This window comes from Urocampus carinirostris, chromosome 3 (genome assembly GCF_059441175.1).
Source record: "Urocampus carinirostris isolate Australia breed hairy pipefish chromosome 3, RoL_Ucar_1.0, whole genome shotgun sequence".
Taxonomy (NCBI): domain Eukaryota; kingdom Metazoa; phylum Chordata; class Actinopteri; order Syngnathiformes; family Syngnathidae; genus Urocampus; species Urocampus carinirostris.
This window is the reverse complement of record NC_142351.1, coordinates 22,768,307-22,790,264: the sequence shown is the minus strand read 5'-3', so window position 1 is coordinate 22,790,264 and position 21,958 is coordinate 22,768,307. Positions and strand designations below refer to the sequence as shown.

Below are 21,958 nucleotides of genomic sequence, written 5' to 3'. Positions count from 1 at the left end.
GTCTGGAGGAACTTGCCAGTAGGGCCAAAAACATTTCACAGGAATCCTCTTACCCTGCCCATCACCTATTTGACATGCTGCCCTCTGGTCGGCACTACAGGCCTTTAAAACAAAGACAGGCTCGGACACAGTTTCTTCCCAAGGGCCATCACCACCCTAAACAAGTGCACAAAGCTAAGAAAAAAATATGTTGAATATTTTTTTATTGCACTATTCCTCTGATAATCCATCTATCCATTATCTGCATCGCCTATCCTCAGTAGGGTCGCGGGGGTGCTGGAGCCCATCCCAGCCATCCTTGGGCAGTGGGCAGGGCACACCCTGAACTGGTTGCCAGCCAGTCGCAGGGCATGCTCTGTTTATATATATATATATATATATATATATATATATATATATATATATATATATATATATATATATATATATATATATATATATATATATATATATATATATATATATATATATATATATATCATTAAACATTACAAATTCATTCATTTGTACAATGGTCTACTTATATATATATATATATATATATATATATATATATATATATATATATATATATATATATATATATATATATATATATATATAAGTAGACCATTGTATCAAGAGCCAAGAAGAGATCCGCAGGTTCGAGAGCTTTCTCCATTCGGTCCCTGGTCCTGTTGAATGCTCAGCCCTCTGAGATTTGATCTGTAACCTCAGTGGAACTCTTTAAATCCAGACTTAAAACACAGTTCTAATATATAGTTTATGAGTGACCTATGTTTCATGTTGACGACGTCTGTGTATTGCAACATCCATCTTGGTCTGGTCAGTGCATTAGCCGAACACGTGAAAGGTTCTAGGTTTAAGTTCGGGTGAAAACATTTGTTGGCCTGAAGAGAAATGGGCGCCATCAGGCTGGACTTGCCCTAGACACACCAAAGGAAATGGTGCCCCTACGACCGTAGTGGTTAAGGGATACAAACAAACAGAAAACATCCTAGAAGGGAGATTAACTCATGTGCGTTCCCTTCTCAAGGTTTCTTCATTTGCCTCATGCTGAGGTTTTGAGTTTTTCCTTGCCCTATTGTAGGTTTTAGAACAGGAGATGGTGTAATAATAGTCTGAAGTCTGTGATAGTCTGTGGTTTCTGCAGTCCTTTGAGACATTTTGGGATTAAAGGGGATACAAATAAACACGAGTCGTTGATCCGCAGTTTTCCACTCCACACCGTTATAAGTCAGTCATGAGCTTAAAGGCTATTTTTCCAACTGCCCATATATCAGGCGAAGAAGAATCAGACGAAAATAACGACGACGAAGAAGAAAAAGAAAGATGAACTAAGAAGCGCGTATAGATGAAAACTTCCGTGACCGTTTATTTGTTAAGCGGTCGTGTGTTGTCTCCTTCTCTTTGCAATGATGGCGACTTCCCGAAAAAGAGTTCGCCCCGGTCATTGCGAGCAAAGCACTTCAGCTAGCCGGCTTTCGTGTATTCAGCCGAGTGGCGGGAACGAGACCGACAGCTGCTTTGTGGAGGGCGCGGTAGTTCGCCTCACCATGAAAAACTTCTTGTGAGTTCCTCGTCATCAACGTTATTGCTTCCATTAAAGTCTACGTGGTTTCTGTTTCATAACATAACAACAACAAACACTGCGACAGTAAACAACATAATTGTTAGCAGCGTTTTGTCAACTCGTTCCTTTGTCCTTATTTTTAACCAGATTTATAAAGGAAAAATATCGTCGTGTCGTGAGCGACACGGCGGATGAGTGGTTTGCGCGTTCTGAGGTTATGGGTTCAAATCCGGCTACAGCCATCCTGTGAGGAGTTAGCATGTTCTCCCCGTGCTTGCATGGGTTTCCTCCGGGCACTCTGGTTTTTCAGGCCAGTCCAAATTGTCCCAAGTTCTGAATGAGCGATTGAGTTGTCTGCCCTACGACTGGCTCGCAACCAGTTCAGGGTGTCCCCTTCCCACTGCCCGAAGATGGCTGGGATGGGCTTCAGCACCCCCATAACACTAACTAATGACAAGCGGTGCAGATAATAAATGGATGGAATCGTCGGGCCGGTGTTGTGCTTAACGCTGACTCTCCTGCAAGATCTGACTAATTGCTGTTAAAAATGTCGATAAAAACTCATATTGTTGGGATATGATATAATGAAATTGTGTCTTTTATTGCCGTTAAAATTTTCGGGAAAAATTGTTAAAACGTCATATTGTTAGATATCACAACATTGTGAATATGCTTAATTACTGTTAAAATTATCGAGAAAGGGTGTTTCAAAACTCACATTGTTTGTTTGCTGTTAAGAGTGTCAATAAAATTGTTCAAACCAAACCATTCGTGTGAACGTGCACTATATTTCTGACAGAAATCGTGTCACCATAATAGTCTATTGTGTGTTTAAAGGATTACTGAATGATAAAGGCGATCATAGTTTATATGAGTTTATTATGACGTATGCAAACGTCAACTCACTCGCTCATTCACACCTAGGGACAATTTGGACCGGCCAATTCACCTGAAATGCATGTCTTTGGAATGTGGGAGGAAACCGGAGTGCCCGGAGGAAACCCACGCAAGCACGGGGAGAACATACAAACTCCGCACAGTAAGGCCAGTAGCTGGATTTGAACCCATGCAGGAGGTTCCCACGACCTCAGAACTGTGCTGCAGAAAAAAGGGATGACACGTTGAAACAAAAAGCTTATAAGAGATCCGTCCTCAGATTAACATTCATGAAACTCCAGCACACCTCCTGCGTGGGTTCAAATCCAGCTCCAGACTTCCTGTGTGGAGTTTGTATGTTCTCCCCGTGCTTGCGTGGGTTTCCTCCGGGCACTCCGGTTTCCTCCCACATTCCAAAAACATGCGTTTCAGGTGAATTGGCCGGTCCAAATTGTCCCTAGGTGTGAATGAGCGAGTGAGTTGTTTGTCCCCGTGTGCCCTGCGATTGGCTAGCAACCAGTTCAGGGTGTCCCCTGCCCGATGAATGCTGGGATGGGCTCCAGCACCACCGCGACCCTACTGAGGATAAGCGGTGCAGCTAATGAGATGAGAAACTCCAGCACCAGTTTCATTTATTTATTTGTTTATTTATGACAAGCATAATGGCCAGGCGTTGCCGGGCTTTGCGTTGCTGAGCCTTCTACTAGAGCGAGGTTTTTGGGGCGGTGCTTTGTCGCAAAAGCGCCAGGGTGCCACGAGGGAGTGTAAGAGAGCAGTATGACTCCATGTAGCTCCAGAGCTGCTAGTACACGAAAGCAGATGTTTATCAATTTTGTTAGCATTTATTGGGGCTGCCTTGACACAAAACCTAGCTAAAGATACTCCCAGATGCCTTAAGTACTACTGTGTAAATTTTCACAAAAATCAGTTCATGCACACACAAACATGCAAATTGAGATTTATATGATAGTCTTCATTCCTAAGACTTAAAAGTGGTCGGCGGCGCCCTCTGTTGGCTGCGGCTGCATCGGCTCGCTACAACGGGTCAGGTGCGATCGACATTTCGTTCTGTGTACATTGTTACACAGAATGACAATACAAGGAAATTATATATATATATATATATAAGTATAAAGATGTTTATAAAGCAAGTGTTCAGGCTTGTTGAAAACCCCTGCCTTAAAAGATCCCTACAAATGTTTTATGTTGAGTGAGCAATTACAACACTTGTGCAATATTTAAACGTCCATAATATTGTTGCCATTATGTAAGGATTTAAAAAAGGATTCAGTTTGAAAGTCCCTCCTTGATTTCCATTTTTTTTTTCAATCTGTTTTGATATTGCTAGTTTAATGGTGTGTTTTATTTTCAAGTGTAAAATTTTTACCTCCTGTTTCTTTTTCTCACTCTTTTAGGACATATGATTACACCGTAGTTCATCCCGGTCCAAATCTCAACATGATTATTGGAGCAAATGGAACCGGAAAGTCCAGCATTGTGTGTGCCCTCTGTTTGAGCCTGGCCGGCAAGACAAACGTCCTGGAAAGAGACGAAAAGGTCAAAAGTCACCCGCTGATAGTTGTGCCAATCTCTAGAGAGAAACGATGACATTGCACTGAAAAAATGCCTTTCAAGACATTTGTTGAGCTTTTGTGGAAGCCTTCAAGTATGACTTTGTCTTCTAGATTGCGGGCTTTGTGAAAAAAGGATGCAACCAAGGATCAGTTGAAATTGAACTGTAAGTTGTCTGGTGCTTGGGGGCCTTTCTCACAAACTGTCTTTTTAAGGCACCGGCTAATTCCGTTTACGTTGCTTTTACTAGCTAAATCATGTTAGTATAGAGTCAAATAGTTACTGTATTGTAATGCAGTTATCAGCGAGTAGTTGTATTTTTAAGCATGTGATGTTTAACCACATACCACCAATAGCTGATAAAATTAAATGATAAAAAAATAAAATGGCTGTTAGGCATTATTTCATTTATTCTTGGAATTTGTTGCAGTTATAAGAATGGTGGAAATATTACAATTACCCGAGAAATCCATGTAGAGAACAACCAGTCTGTTTGGAGGCTGAATGGAAAAATTTGCAATCAGAAAACAGTGGAGGAGCAAGTCAAGGCTATGCAAATTCAAGTCAATAATCTTTGCCAGTTCCTGCCTCAGGTATGTCTTAGTCTGGTCCATCTGTCCATGTGTTCTGTGTAGCACTATTTGGTTACTCTATATAACATGCTAAAGTGGGCATTTGCACGTCACACTGGGTATTTGTATATTGTATTCTTTTGGCTTTATTATTGTACTGTTCTCAGCTTAGGGATGCTGCTGGAAATGTGAATTTCCCTTAGGGGATGAATAAAGTATCTATCTATCTATCTATCTATCTATCTATCTATCTATCTATCTATCTATCTATCTGTAATTTAGTAATTGTATAGGTTCATTCCGCATTTTCTGGCAGTCTTTGAAAACCTTTGTTTGTGTCAGGAAAAAGTGGGTCAATTTGCCAAAATGTCCAAAATCGAATTGCTAGAGGCAACAGAGAAGTCTGTGGGTCCCCCGCAGCTGTACGAGTATCACTGCGAGCTCAAAAACTTTCGCTCCAAAGAAAGAGAAATGAAGGTGAACGCATGAGAGCCCTTGTTTTATTTGTCTTAAAGTCCCCACAAACCTAACATTTAGTATTTCATTATTGCCGCACCATTTTTCCCTATCGTATTTTGCAGAACGCTATACAGGAGAGGACCAGCTACCTGGAGAAAGCTAAGCAGCGATACGAAAGAAACAAACTTGATGAAAACCGTTATTATGAAAAGAAGAGGCATCTAGATATGATTGAGTTGATTGAGAAGAAAATACCCTGGGTGGTGAGTATAATTATAAAGCGGGCAGCAATTACAATTCACGATTAATTTTCATGGGCTGAATGCTAAAATAAAACAAGATTTATGGACAATAACTGGAATATTCATTGGGAAAAATACATGCAAACATCCATTTGACTTAACATGAGTAAAATACAAAATTCAATAATTGTATTGGTAGTTAGGGAATATGCACACAGTGTTTCCAATCTAATTTTGTGAGACCCTGGTGGGTGAACATTTTAGGGGTGTTTGAGATAATACAAGTTCATGAGACTGGCGGCTGCCAAGGTCTAATTTGTCCAGCCAGAGACATTCATTGGTATGAGACTATGCATGTGGTTTTGAAAATTACCTATACATTTGGAAAATGGTTAATTCCACGAAAAACCCTCCTTATGGAAAATTCTGGAATTTTTTAATGCAAAATATAAGGCAAATACTGTAAACCCTGCTTCATAAATAATCATTAAAAATTAAAGTTGCTTGTTTTCAGGAGTACGAAACGTCTCTTAAAGAGCTTGATTGTTTGAAGAAGGAACTAGATGAGGCTAAAAAGCAACTATCTATCCTCAAGAAGTCCCAATTGCCCATATTGACAAGGCTGAAGGCTATTGAAGAGCAGCTGAAGCCTTGTGACGCACAATTGAAGGAACAGGTAAACAATTTAGGATTCTACATTTTTTATTGCAACCTTTATCTGCAGACTTATGTTGATACTCTTTAATACTGGATTACTTTTTCATGCCTAAAATAAATCAAACTACCCTTGCAGAAAGGTCTACATCAGAAAGTTTTTAGTTTCCAGCTTTATGGTTAATATCAAATTCTAACAAAGCAATGTTGTAACAGCTTTACCTTACATATATGTTCAATGAAGTTTTGGAAATATTTTCAGTGACAAATATAACATTTAATAGCAGCATAATTATTTATATCGCTAAGTATTTACATTAGATATTTTTAAATTGTTAGTTGAATTATCAAGCATTTTATATATTGTGTTTGAATCCAAAAAACAAATGGAAGTACTGGTTCCTTCCTCCCTTGCCCTGATGTTGGTTCCAGATCAGGGGATGATGTAATAATAGTCTGAAAAATAGTCTGTGTAATAACCTGTTCAGCCCATTGAGACTCTTTGTGATTAAGGGCTATACAAATAAAAATGACTTGACTCGAAATGACTTGGTTTTTAGATTAAACTTATAGAATTACTAATCTTCCAAAATCTTCTGGTGAAGTTGAGAGTCCAATGCACCTGTTTTGGATTGTTTGACCTTAAGCTGTTTGCTTTCTGAAAGAGGAGTGAAATTCGAGTTGTATTTTTTTCACCACTATAACACTGTGCCAGCGGTATAGCGTTGGCAATGACAAATATTCAGAGCTGACTAAACCGAGTGATACTGAGATTTGCAGAGAACCTGTCACATAAATTCTCGATTATGATAATTCAAACTCCACATAATTAAACGTTAAATGTGTTGAAAATTCTTGTGACCAGTGGTCATGTTGGCCATAAGGTCTTGGAGCATCTTGCTGTTTATGTTATCATCTGTGTGGTGTAATTCTAATACTAAAAAAGATCATGACTTGATTTTCAGAGTGCTGCAATAAAAGAAGCTTCCTTGAAATGCAAACTAAAACAAGATCAGTTGGATCAAGCTAATAGAAAGGTGAGTGACAAGTTTCAGACCTCTTCCAGGCATGGTGGCTAAAATTCGTATGAAAAAGTTTGTGTACTTTCTCAAATATAACTGTGTTTAACCACTAAATTATATATTTTACTGAAATTGCTGATTTGAACAACCCGTGATTAAAAAGAAAAACCTTGAAAATTGTCATAAGGGCCCAATTTTTTTAGTTTGTACTAATGAGTAGTACAGCTAGCAGGCAGAATGATATATATATATTAAAAATGATACATTGTTTTCATCAAAAGTCACAATTTATTTTTATAACTATGCGCCTTTTTTTTATTTGTAAGTGATATGTTTATAATCACTCACGAGAAAGAAAGCAAAGTTAACATTTTTTAGGCTGAAACCAATCGATCGCATAATCTATTCATCTTCATTTCAGATTGAAGATATTAAACAGGAATTTAAAATGAAGCAAACAGAAGAAGAAGATCAGAAAAAGCAAGTTGAAAACATCAGATTGATGATCAGGGACTTGGAAGTAGGTCTTGCCGAAGTTGAAAACCAGCCGGACGTGACTCCGAGAATCAGCGAAGTCAACAATGAGTTGAGGCACATCCAGGTGGAGAGGGGCAAGCTAAAAGAAGAAAAAGCTGACCTGTCCCGGGAGAAGGAGAACCTGACTGCGGAGTTGAGAAGTAAGCGAGAGGATGTGTGATGTTGAGAACACCTAACTATTGTCCTTTTTGGTGATTGACAGTGTTGGAGAAGAAGCTCAGCGACATGAATAACATGATGATGGTAAAAGAGGAAAAGTTGCGCGGGCGCCACAGGGATACGCACACAGCTGTGCAGTGGCTCAGGCAGAACAAACAGCGCTTTAGTGGAAATGTTCACGAGCCCTTGATGCTAGTGGTAAGTCGAACTTGAGTTGATTCTCTTCAGGGTCCTATGGCGTAGCTAAGTTGTTAACACAGGTTGTGTTTTTGCCAAAATCCTCTGACCAGTTTGGAGCTATGTTGTTTGTTTATGGGATCAGTTTTGAGCTACCGAAGCTGCTTTCAAATATATACCATATTTTCCGGACAATAAGGCTCATCCAAAGCCCCAATTTGCGAGAAATTTGAAAACGCACCTTATAACGCAGTTTGCCTTTTATTTTGCAGAATAAAGTGGATAGGATTGAAAATGCATACTGTAATTATAAGAATGAGTTACCATACTAGGTTGTACACACAATATTTTACTGCATATTATTGCATTTTATGAATGATTATGTGCATCGATTTATGAAATCGATAAACATGGCTGACTTGAATTGCAAACCATTGCATGCAAGCAATCAAACCCGAATAGTGGGAGTGAGAGCGCAGACACTTTATCACTAGACCACCATTGATACAATGACATCCGACATTGCATTAGAGCTTAGCTCATGATCCCACTATTTTTACTGACAGTGCTAGGAACACTTGTTTGCGTAGTGCATTCTGATAGGCTTAACAGTCCCCCCCACTTCTTAACCAACAATGTTTGCTAGTGGAGAAAATTAATTCTTTCAACAAAATACTATTTAAGCTCTTTTACGTGCTTACAGTATACATAATGAACCGTGAAGTTATTGACCCTCGGGTAAAGATTGGGAGGGACTGTTTAACCTATCAGAATGCACTATGCATATCAGTGTTACTGGTACTGTGAGTGAAAATAGTCTGATCATGGCATAAGCTCTAATGCTTTTTTTTTCTACGTAATCCATACCACTGGTGGTCAAGTGATCAAGTGTCAGCGCTCTCACAGACACGGCAAAGGTTCGATTCCAATTCTATACAATGTTTTGCGATTTTTGGACAGCGACACCCTTTGACTGATCAATCGTTGTATCATCTCATTGATATATACCGTAAGTGTATATAAAGCCATTAAAGTAAAGTTATGCTAAAGGCCCTACTGAACATACTGAAACGACAAACTGAAAACTTCCTTGCCAAACAACTGGCAGGTTTCAGGGAGGGAAGAAGCACCACAGAACAGATTTTTATTTTGTGCAGTCTATGTGAAAAGTATTAACAACGCAAGGGAAACTTCTATCACGTTTTTGTTGATTTCAAGAAGACGTTTGACAGAGTATGGCAAGTCGCTTTATGGGCCACCATAAGGAAGTACAACATGGGCCAGAAACTGGTTCAGACCATTCAACAACTGTATGCAAATGTAAACAGTGTGGTTCTTATCAATGATACCATTGGAGTGTGGTTTCGAACCATAGTTGGTGTGAGACGAGGCTGCATTCTCTCGCCAACTTTTTTCGACATCTTCCCGGAGAGGATCATGTCCCAAGCTCTGGAGCAACTTGAGGGTAGTGACGGTATTGGGGGATACAACATCACTAAGCTCTGTTTTGCTGATGATATTGCCGGATTGGCAGGAGACAAACGGGAACTCTTGAGTTCTGGTCAATCGTCACAATCAAAGCACCAAACCAATATGGGAAAGAAATCGGCACAGAAATCAAATTAAAAATCGGACTCATGCAAGCGCTGGTTACTTCCATATCCATATACGCTTGCGAGACTCTGACAGCAAAACCGGAAAAGAAAATCCTAGTCACGGAGATGCGATGCTACAGGAAACTTCTAGGCATCAGCTATCTATTCCCTGTGATAAACGAAACTGTGCGTAACACCATCTGAGAACTGCTGTCAACTGTGGGCAGACAAAACTTCAGTGGTATGGTCACGTCACATGATCATCAGGACTGGTCGAGATATATTTCCAGGGAACAGTCCAAGGGGGCTGGAGGAAAGGAATACCAAAAAAGAACTAGGCTGTCAACATTAAGGAATGGACTGGTGCCAATTTTTCCACGACCCAAAAACAGGCCAGGAAGCGTCAACAGTGGAGAAATCTGTCCAGAGTTGCGTCCTCATTGGTGCCTTGACAACTCATGCGGTTAAGTGAACCGTGAACTGTATATAGAGCCCAACAGTTTTACACAAATACACACAGTAGCATTTGATTATGTAATAAAATATTCAATAACTGCTGACTGAAACTTCATCTTTTTTTTTTGTTTAAACAACCTAACTCATGTCCCTGTTGACAATCTTGTATAAAAGTCTTCAAAACAAGTCGAGAAAGTGAAAATGGCTCCTCTGATGAGATTAAGAGATTTTGAGCTTTATATATACTTTCAACCTTTCACTGGTCATTGTTGCCTCCTCAGATCAACATGAAAGATCCGCGATTTGCCAAGTATATGGAGAACCACATCTCCTTCAACGACCTGAGGGCTTTTGTCTTCCAGAAGAAAGATGACATGGATTTGTTCGCAGATGAGGTCCGGGCACCTATTTTCTAAAGACTACATTATTGTTATGCTAAAATCAAAAATCTCTTAACATTTCAAACAGCACATCATGTACTTTGGATTTGAAATCAAGAATGGTGATTATTTTTGTCCAAAATGACTGAGGCTTGAAATTGCCAATTTGCTTACAAATGTTGGCAGAATTACAACGCGTGCTGGTAAAAAACATATAATATTGCATAACATGAGCCGTTTGATTTGAACGTGGTACTTCCAAGTCCGCTTACTGGAGTGGGAAAAAAAGTGTGCAAAAGAGACATTTAAGTGAAGAATCAATATACAATTTGATTACACAAGCTAGATTTTATAAAATACATTACCAGTGCTCTTTTAACTACTGTTGGTTGCAAAGACATTTCGTGTTGCCATAAAATATTTTTTATTATATGTAACTGTTGATAAGACCAAAAAAAACACGTTACTGGCATTGATTGAAAGTAGTGCTGTCAATCGATGAAAACATTTAATCACGATTAATATCATGAATATCACATTAATCACCCATTTTAATCTTATAAATGTTCCTTTAATTTTAATTTTAATACTTCTATTAACATTTCAAAAAATGTCACACACTGAATGACTTCATATACTCGTAACAGTGACTATTTGTGACTTCAGGTGCGTGACAAAATGAAGTTAAGAATCAATACCATTATTGCTCCAGCAGAGACGTGTGCGAGAGCTCCTCCATCTCGGCACATTGAGTCATTAAGGTGAGCATAAAGTGAAGCTTGAGGAAAAAGAAATGGACAAATGAAGAATATTTGTGTCTCAGCCCAATGTCTTCTTATAATGATGTCCTGGTGTGTCTCTTCCAAAGTTTAATTCCTTGTGTTTTACCACAGCTGCTATCGTGACACGTGCCTAGCTGATGCAACATGCAGAAGCTTATACCTGTATAATGAAATTCTTGACATAAGAATTAGGCATTTTGGGCTAATCATGAAGTGTAGATTATTTCGATCTTTTCTTTAGTTCAATTATGAACCTTTCATTAACCTGATGCATGAAGGTAAGATCTTACGCCCTAGTCAATCATGACTTTTGGGTCAGATTTGGCTAGGGCAATGGTTCCCAAACTTTTGCAAGCTGGCGTCCCCTCGGCTCCCCAGTGTACTCGTAGAGTCATAGCATTGGTTATTTCTTTGTGCCATTGCGAACTTTTTTCATACGGCGAGAAGGGCGCAAATGCTGCTTTGATAGAGGTTTGTTCACCTCCCAATCCAATTGTAGATGCACCTTCTTCATCTTTTACTTGTAATCCTTTTTGGCATGCCGTGCTTTGTAATATGTGATCATTCTTAAGCTGCTGGTACAAATGACGGGCGTTTTCTTCTGTTCCACGTCTGCTTCGTCAAAAGCAAAATAGGTCCAAACAAGTGATGTACCACTCTTCTTCGGTGCAACGCTTGTTGACTCTGTTGAGTCCGCTATGACAATCAATGAACTCACACGGTGGGTGTGGCATGGTGTGGTGCTTGCAAACTTTGAATCGCGTTTATTGGCTTGGGCTATTGTTAAAACTTGCCTCTGATTGGTCGACGCTTTTGGTTGGCCAAAACTCCATCACTCACTACAAAATCCTTGAAAAATAACACAGTGCTTTCAAAACGTTCAAACTTCTGACTTCGACTTTGGACTGCTGCCCCCCTACCGCCCCCTCAGATCTTTCCACCGCCCCCTCGGGTGCGCACTTTGGTAATTACTGGGCTGGGCTTCTCTTACCCTGGCATTTTTAATTTAATAAATGTAGTATATGTATGTTTATACATAATGTAATGTAGCTGAGACCATAGAACACATTTACAATTAGCAAACAATGCTTGAATTCTAAACCCAAAACATACAAAACTAACACAAAATATGCCTTTTTGGAGGGGGTGCTAGAGTACAAATGAAATGCTTGTCGATGTTGCGTATCAAACTTTCGACCATCTTTTCGATATGAAGTGACCACATCAAACCATGCTAACAGGAAGTGCACACGAAATTAAATCATTTGCATCATGCCCCAAGTGGTGTTTTTCAGGACACAAATCAAAACAAAATAAAGTTCATTCATAGTAGTTCCTGCAGAGACGGAGCATGCCCTGAACATGTGAATAACATGGCCCCGACCTTTTCCTAAAGCAGTGAAGTGACTGACACATTTCGTTTTCCTGAGTCTTCACAAACAAAATATAACAGTTTTTAAAATTTTCTTTTGGCTCAGTCCTGAAAATCTAGATAATTTGTCGCGTCGGGTTTTAACACTTGTGGGCTTAGGTCAGGTAAAGCTGATTTATTTTAGATCTGATATTACCTCTACTGATGCAGTCCAACAACCAATAATCACAATTAGGATGTTTTTCAAACTGATTAAAATGTTTGTTATTTCCCACAGACGTTTTGGGTTCTTTACATATCTGCGTGAAACCTTCGATGCCCCAGATGAGGTGATGAGTTACTTGTGTCATCAGTATAAAGTGCATGAGATCCCAATCGGGAACGAGCAGACGGAAGCAATGATAAAAACGGTATTAACTTTGTGAAACTTTTATGGTGAAATTCCCCAGGAGATTATATCAAGCAATAATGACTGAATTCTGCTTACACTTTTCAGGTGGTAGAGGAGCCATACTTGAGAGTGCTGTTCACCAGTGACCAGAAGTATACAGTAAAAAAATCGTTCTATTCCAACATAACCTCGACTAAAAACACGATGGTGTATCCGCCCAAGTATCTCAGCATTACTCTGGATCCTGAGCAGAAGCGACAACTGGAGCAGCAGATGAAAGTGAGAGACGATCGCTATTTTAATAAGCACTTAAGATACTATCTTGCGAAAGAAACTCCACAAATGTTTTTTTTTATTTCTTAGGATTTTTACTTTACAGCAAAGTACAAAAAGGTCATCCTTCCTGACGTGTATCAAAAGTTTTGATCATATTATCAGTGTCTGAAACTCATGACAAAAAATTAGCTGTCACCAGGGCAGACAACTGAAAAGTTTTGTTTTAACTCACCCAGTTTCAAATCGAGCCCACACAGCAAAACACATATAATGAGGTTTGGACTTTGCAGTATGTATTCCAAAATAAAAGATTTGATCACCTGTCTAGGTTTGCCGCTCAAGGGTACGAAACATTGATGAGCAGCTCAACACATTACAAAAAGAACTTATTGCACTGGATCGCCGTGACAATGAACTGTTGAAAGAGAAGAAGACACTTTCTGAATTAAAGGGCAAAAAGCGACAATTGGAACAGAAAATAAGCACCAAACAGGACAGGTATGTTCAAACCCTTGGGTTGTGTTGCCTCTTAGTTATTACTATACGGTAGTTTTTTTTTGTTTCGTTTTTGTCCCAAGAATTACTTTCCAATTAGCCAAACTCCTGAGTTCCACCACTAAAGAGCCATCATTGCAAATCTCCTTAAATTGTTGACAGCCTGCTGTAACTACCCCCACAATACGTTTTTTGTTGTTGTCATCACATAACACCTCTTTCAAACACACTAATTTCTTACACACACACACACACACACAACGCTATTCACTTGGCCATTCGAAAAGACTATTGGATGCATTTATGCAGACTTTTTATTTTTCTGTGGATTGTTTTGAGAACCAATTCCTTACAATTATTTTTACTTCTGTGTTATTCAGTGCTGTTTTTATGCACTTCTCTGTGTTTGTCAGGTTTCATTTTGTTTTCTGTCTTGCAGTCTGCTCTCGTTTTTCTTGGTGACCAAAAATCCTTTACAGACATCTTTTGTGAAATATTACTCAATTAGTTATTATCGAAAGTCATATTTTGAGTAAGTTTAACTTTTAATTGATGAATGCTCAGGTAAACTCTCTCAAGTTCAATACATCACCTGAAATATTTTTGTAAATTTTATTCAGTCAATAACAATAATATTTAACAAATAAAGAACATTATTGGTCAGTACAAAAAGGACTCGGTAAATCAAATCTAAATTGTTTAGTCAACAGTCACATTTCACACAATTGGTCACTTAATGTTTTGAGTATCACGGCTGTGGTTTATAAATCTGTACGCTCTGAGACATCTGTTTTCATGGAATACTTTCATGTGTTTTAGACTGAAGCAGCTGGAACAAAATGCTATTGATCTGAAGAAGACTGAGGCAGAGACAAAAGAAAAAATAATTGCTGTCAATTTCCAGAAGACATCCATAGTTACTGAAATGGTAGCACAAATGAAGGTAAGGATCAACTGGCATAACCTCACAGCAACTCTTAAACCTCTTCCTTGTTAAATAAGATATGTGCTAAAAAAAATTCCCTATCAACTCGGGTTTAAGGGTCGGTATGTACCAAAAGCTAATTGTACTTTTATTTTTCTCCCTGTCATATTCGGATGGCTTGGACCCGTTTTATTTCATATTCCTTAAAGGGACAGTGTGTCATGTTTACTGCTTTCTAGCGATAAATATCATACCAATGTGATTTTTATCCCAAAACATCTATCTATATATCTACCCTGGTCATATCCCTCAAGAGGGGTGACCGACAGCAAGACAAACACATAAGAAAACAAAGAAAATAAATAAAAGGAAAAAGGAGCTAATACACACAAACATTTTTGGACTATGGCCAACCCAAATGCCCAGACACCCAAACAAGTTAAGCACCTTGGCACCCAAGTTGGTCATGCTTTCGTCCCCCTAGATGAAGTGGCCATGTCACTCGGGTCAGGGTGACACAACACACTCTTCTGTTCAACAGCAGGACCCGACAGCTTTAGCTGGTTTACCCCTGCCGTATCATACAGGTGCCCTGCCCATTCCTTAGAACACGTCTAAACATTCCACTATCCTTTTACAACACCTCTCCACTCATTCCTATCACCAAATAGAGCTCTAGCTTCCACTATATTTAGACCTCTTTCCAGCAGTCCACTCATAACACCATCCATCCACGTCAATCGCGGCCTTCCTCTTGGTCTCCTTCCATTTACTTCTGCTATGTAGATCCTCTTCAATATTCGCCCCTCATCCATCCTCTCCATGTGTCCAAACCAACAGAGTACTCTCTTATCCACACGCTTGCTCAGTTCCACTACTACTCCAGTTCTGTCCCTCACAATTTCATTTCTCAATCTATCTAATCTTGTCACTCCTAACATACTCCTCAAACACTTCATCTCAAAAACATTTGATTTCCTTTTCAAATCTGCATTCAGGCTCCATCCCAAAACATAGGTTGAGAAGTTTGTATTTCTTTAACATAGTGGAATCCATACCTAGTAGTCGCTGCCATATTTGTCTGGCAGCCTACGAACGAAAAGCAGTACCACAGAGCACAGCGTAGACGCATCAGACAACAGTGACATCGAGTGGTGAAATATAACACACTGGGGCTTTAAAGTCTTTTATTTTTCAGAGTTCCATTTTCAGCTTAGTTATTCCTCTTACGTCTGCCAAACTCTAGCTGCGAGCAAAGTTGACCATGAAGAAGGTGTACCTAGCACTGGACATGGTGGGATTGCTGGCAGAGAAGACCAAGCTGGAGAACACCTGTAGAGAAAGTGCAAGCGGACTCAAAGGCATTACTGTAAATATATGAACCACCTCAAGTTTTTTACTATCTTCAAGCTACTGTGTATGCTAATGCTTACGATTGGTTTTGGCGTGTGTGTGTGTGTGTGTGTGTAGCAAAAATGCAGCCAACTAGAGGAGAGTGTAATTCAGCTAACACAAGCAAGCAAAGAAAAACTGAAGAAAGTCAAATCAATCTGCAATATGAAGGCCAACCAGTCGTTACCCGTCCACCTCCATGATGTCAGTTTGGCACAGTCTAGCACCAAATATCCTACTGATCTATAAGTTTGGTATAGTAGTGCAGTTGTAATACAGCACTTTTTTTATGACTTCAGGCTTTAAGTGAGCTACCCAACACGCTGGACGAGTTGGAAGCCATGTTGAATGTAGAGCGCACTCGAGCAGAGTGCTTTCATGGACTGAATAAAAAAGTAAGGACATAGGACTCTCAGACCCAAAATGCGGTGAATCAGAGCTCATTTTAGTTCACAAATCCAGGGTGAATAACAAGACAAGTTGCTTACTCAGCAGTAATTATTGTGCATGACTTTGTTGTCGTGCCCAAGGTCGTAGACGAATGCAAGAAGCGGGAGGAGGAAATTAAAGAGCTAGAGGACGAGCTGGCTGAAAAGAACACGGTCTTAACTGCTTTCAGAGAGAAGATTTCACAGGTACACAGTTGTATTTTATCCTTCATGAATACTCAGTTGCACATATGTAATACTTTTATAGTGATACACTTCTCAGGCATGCCAGCCAGTCCTACATTTAAATCTAGTGTGTGTGTGTGTTTTGCACAGGCTAAAGAAAACTGGCTCAACCCTCTAAAAACGCTGGTGGAACAAATTAACGACAAGTTCAGTGATTTCTTTTGCGCCATCAAATGTTCAGGAGAAGTGGATTTGCACTTTGACAATGAGGTATCACACATTATTTTTGCCTTTTAAATCTAAGTACGGCAAATGGTAATCATATTTGTTTTAGGACTAGTAGTGCCCCCTGCTGATGGGCTACCTGAACATCTTGCATCCCAGCTCTCACTGCCTTATGACAACGTTAAACAGCAGGGTTCCCACGGATCCCTGTCTTCAAAGGCATTGGAGTCGTTATTCTAAAAACAAGACCTTAATTGGCATCAAAATGTCATAAGTGCAATTGTCAAAAGTCTTACAAATGTAGTAATATATAAATTGTCCACATCCAAGGGATCAGTTTTTTTCCCAAACATGTGTTTTATAATGCTACACTCAAAAGTGCTTAAGCATATTGCAGTCTTGTTTTTCAAAAAGGTTTTCAACTCGACTAAAAAGGTCTTTTTTTTTTATTTGCGTCATGATAAAAAAGCTACATGAATGTAGCAGAAGAGTTCTTTGGAATTAGGTATCTGACAGTTTTGACTGAGGATCCATTAAATACTGTAAATAGCCATCCGTTATTTTTTGCTTATCCGGGGTCGGGTCGCGGGGGCTACAGCCTCGACAGGGAAGACCAGACCTCCCTACCCCCAGCCACTTCTTCCAGCTCATCCGACGGGATCCCGAAGCATTCTCCAGCGTGTCCTGGGTCGTCCTTGGGGCCCACTGCCAGTGGGACATGCCTGGAACACCTCCCGAGGGAGGTGTCCAGGAGGCATCCTGGATCCTCTCAATGCAGAGGAGCAGCTGCTCTACACCGAGTTCCCTCCTTATCTCTAAGGGAGAGCCCAGCCACGGGAATTTCATTTCAGCCACTTGTATCATGTCTGAACTGTGGGTTATGACTGAAAGAACACTGTACACATCCTTTCTATTTATTGTTTTTGACTTATTTGTTTCAATTGTTTTTTGGCGGGGCGGCCAACTTGATCTTGATTTTGATTTCAATAGGCAATAGATGAGTCTTTAAAAGTCTTGAATTTAACCTACCTTAAGCTGTAGGAACCCTGAAAACGTTTTAAGAAGAAAAGTCACAAAACAAGCTCAGTTAAGAGATGTGTCAGTGATGTGCAGATCATTTGTGTGTACACTGTAATCAAATGTATAACAAATGTGACTTGTCATCAAACCGGTTCATCACAGGAGGAATACGACAAATATGGTATCAACATCCGGGTCAAGTTCCACGAGAGCAGTCAGCTGCACGAGTTGACGCCGTTCCATCAGAGCGGCGGAGAGCGCAGCGTGTCCACCATGTTGTACTTAATGGCTCTGCAGGAGCTCAACCGATGTCCCTTCAGAGTGGTGGACGAGATCAACCAGGTATATAGATCATACCTGTAAACCTCAAATTAAAGGGAAAGTGTGTAATATTGAGTGCCTCCTAGTGGTACAAAAAACGTACTCTCAGTAAAGAAAACATTTACTTGAATACTAGGCAAAATAAATTAACTATCATACCAATGTTCATTTTTATTTTAAAAATCATAGGTCAAAAAAATTATATTTCTTATACAAAGGTCGCCGCTATGTTTGTCTGGGTCTCTGGTACTTTGCTGCTACGCTGTACTCTGGCATTGGTTTACATTCACATTAGAGGATAGTGCCATCTAGTAGCCATATATTAGACACTGGCTATTAATGATTGCTATTCCGCTTAAGTGATGAACCTTACAAACAACGCAACACCTATTTGTTCACAGCAAGACAATGTAGAATAAAAACAAAGATCATTTGTGTAAACAATTTATTTTATTTAGCAGATAAACTACACAAATAATTCTTTCCCCACTTGCAGTAATTGTAGTGTTGCTTACTATGCGTAACAGTGGAGAATTTTATAGACAATCTTTTCTGCAGAAGGTTTTACTGCGTAACAGAAACTGTCACAATATGGTTTCATTTGCAACAAATATGTCAGAGTATCAGTTCTCTGTGTCCTCCTATATTTTGTATGTACTTTCCCCTCAAGGCTGTATAAATTTCTCTTTGTTGGCATCCACGCGCAGCAACTTTCACATTCTATTTACACGAACGCAGAACAGAAAATGAGGACCTATTGTTGGCATATTTGCCTTGGAACATTCCCATTTGTTATCGAATTGACCTGATCTTTGAGGTTCTCTTCTTGTCGGTTTTTCCATGCTTACTTTCACAATTATAACTGGGTGATTCTCTCTTTATAACACAAAAACCTGACTGTTTTTATAAAAATGGATGTAACATGGGGCGGGTGTGCATATCATATTATATGACAACGCGGTAATACGCAGAGAAAATACATTTTGATTGAAGATAATATTTGTGTACAATATTAGCAATCTATGATTATGTTGTCGTCTGCTACCAGCAAGCAAGACGATCTGCAAAACAGCTAAAACGGGCAAGATGAGATCAGTCTAACAAGAAATAATGAAAATATATATATTTTCCCGTGGCAGCACGGCGGCGCAGTGGTTAGCGGCACAGTTCATGTCATGGGAACCTGTCGTGGGTTCAAATCCAGCTCCAGACTTCCTGTGCGGAGTTTGTATGTTCTCCCCGTGCTTGCGTGGGTTTCCTCCGGGCACTCCGGTTTCCTCCCACGTTCAGAAAACATGCATTTCAGGTGAATTGGCCGGTCCAAATTGTCCCTAGGTGTGAATGAGCGATTGGCTGGCAACCAGTTCAGGGTGTCCCCTGCCCACTGCCCAGAGATGGCTGGGATGGGCTCCAGCCCCCCCGCGACCCTAATGAGGATAAGCGGTACGGCTAATGAGATGAGATGAGATATTTTCCCGTACAAAAAATGGTTATACGGCGTACAGAATTTGAAAAAAAAACAAAAGACTTTAAAATACCGGGAAAAAATTTAACTTGACAGGTATTCTCCCATACACAAACATTTAGAGCACACTGGCCAGTTTTATTTTGATAACTTCTACTATGGAAGTCAAGACATACAGATGTTTTACCTTTATTGGTGTCTTTCCTGAATACCGTGGTCTCATTTCTAGGGAATGGATCCCATTAATGAGAGGCGAGCCTTCGACATTCTGGTCCGTACCGCCTGCAAAGGGGGAACGTCACAGTACTTCTTCATTACACCAAAGGTGAGTGGCTGGTCTGCCGTTATGCAATCGCCTCTCCTTTTCCCCGGTAGTTACTTTTTGTCGTTTCAACCTGCAGTTGCTGAAGAACCTCAATTATGTCGAGGACATGACCATCCTTTGCGTCCACAACGGCCCTCATATGCTTCGCTCCAACCAGTGGGACGATTTGGAATTCCTTCAGCGCTATCACAAGAAGAAGAAATCTTAGGCTTGATTGACAACTTCCTTATTTCTCAAAAATGTTTAGTTGTGAAGACTCAGTTTAAAACTAAACCACGAGACTTGTCGTGAAGATTTGACGGTAGCCCTTTTTTGTGTAACGTTAAACATAAAAAGAGGGACCTATTGCATTGTCTTTACCCCAGACGGTAAAAAGAAAAGAAAATATTATTTAGAGTTCAGGTCAAGGGTGTCCACGACACAGCCTTAGATCTATTTTAGGGGATGCAGCACAATACACTTTAAAATTTACACCTGTTCTTTTCACTGTTTTATATTTCAGTTAAATAAAGAATCTTTATTTCTGTTTTCAGAGGCAATCTTGGTTCACTATTTCTTTCATGGACTAAATAAAATAATGGGGGTAAAGGAAACAAAAGAATAAATAAGAAAAAAAGGGGAAAATTAAAAAATGCAAGAAAAAGGTTAGGAAAAAAGAAAGGAAGGAAAAAAAGAAAAGGGAAAGGGAAGAAAAAAGAAGTAAAAAGTTTGGGGAAAAGAAAAACAAAGGGAAAAAAAACTAACAAAGGTAGAGTTGCTGTGCCATGCAACCTCTCATCAGCAAAAAGGCCCGACAGTATACACTGGTTTACCCCCTCCGCATCATATGATTCAAACCACCTCGGCCCCCCTGCTGGCCCAGCAGACCACCTGGGAGCCCAGGTTAGCCAGTTCGAGCTGCGTCATTATCAGTCATTCTTCGCTATCCTTAGCCATTCACATTTAATAGTAGCACACATTCTTGCATCCGTTAAATTTTCCGACCTCACATCTAGAGCATGTTTCACCACATCCATCCAACAATACATTTTTGCACTCCATACTCTTTTAGTCAAACTGCCTTCATCCATTCTTTTCTCCTGTTCAAACCATCTCAGAACATTTACATTAACCCTCTCACCAAGCTCTCTCACCAGACCAGTTCTCCTTACTTCCTCATTCCTTAACCTATCCAGTCGTGTCACTCAACACATACTACACAAACATCTCATTTCAAAAACATATAACATATTGCGCTCATTTTCTCTCAAACCGCACGCCCCTGAGCCATATATCAATGTTGGTACCACCTCACCTTCATACAATCCTCGCTTTGCATCCATTCGCAGATTTCTTCAATTGAAGAATCTGTTCGACACACTCATTGCCTTGCACCTTTCACACACCCTCTTGTTCACATCCTCCAAACCACCAAGTGCTGCAACATACGAACCCAAATACTTAAAACCATCTACCTCCTGCAACTTCACACCATTTAACAAAATCTCTAATCCACCTTCTTCACCACCTCTTGAAAACCTCATTAGCTTACTCTTGTCTGCATTCACCTTAAGCTTCCTTCTCATACACACTATCAAACTCAACTACCAGTCACCAAAGCAGTGTCATCTGCAAACAGCTGTGACTTACAAAAAAACTCATTCAGTAGAAAAGATGATTAGAATACCAGGCAAATATATGTGAACTATCATACCAATTTTAATGAAAAAAAATCATAGGTCGAGAAATTTCAATTTCTTCTACACAGTGAAATCCACACATTAGTCGCCGCCATTTTTGTCCGGCAGAATGCGGCCACGCTGTACTCTGGCACTGGCCCTTGCTTGCACTATACAAAACAATACCATCTAGTGGCTTAAAGTATGTGTTAACAATGCCCAACTTAGTTCAAAGAGCCTTTATAATTGTACTCCTACTGCGCCCATCTTATTTTATCGTACTTTTATCCAGAAGCGCAACAAATTAGGAAGCAGGAATAGAGCAAGAGAGGGATGGAGATTGATTTCATGCATCCCTGTATATTTTTTTGTGTGTGTGTGTCACATGAAAAATGTGAAAGAAAACAGCTTTTTCGAATACAG

The 21,958-nt window shown here is 39.7% G+C and overlaps 1 protein-coding gene across 1 annotated transcript; it reads left to right on the top strand.

Annotated features, from left to right (window-relative positions):
* Positions 1-1,314: 1,314 nt before the first annotated feature.
* Positions 1,315-20,416, top strand: smc5 (structural maintenance of chromosomes 5). The gene is made up of 24 exons (XM_088331115.1): positions 1,315-1,570; positions 3,865-4,006; positions 4,135-4,187; positions 4,452-4,614; positions 4,936-5,070; positions 5,175-5,315; positions 5,809-5,970; positions 6,914-6,985; positions 7,392-7,647; positions 7,710-7,864; positions 10,176-10,289; positions 10,941-11,035; positions 12,706-12,838; positions 12,925-13,098; positions 13,424-13,593; positions 14,410-14,533; positions 15,762-15,884; positions 15,986-16,111; positions 16,207-16,302; positions 16,438-16,542; positions 16,672-16,791; positions 17,929-18,108; positions 19,782-19,877; positions 19,954-20,416. Exons 1-24 carry the CDS (start codon positions 1,416-1,418, stop codon positions 20,083-20,085), a joined length of 3,222 nt encoding a protein of 1,073 aa, XP_088187241.1. The 5' UTR covers positions 1,315-1,415; the 3' UTR covers positions 20,086-20,416.
* Positions 20,417-21,958: the final 1,542 nt, after the last annotated feature.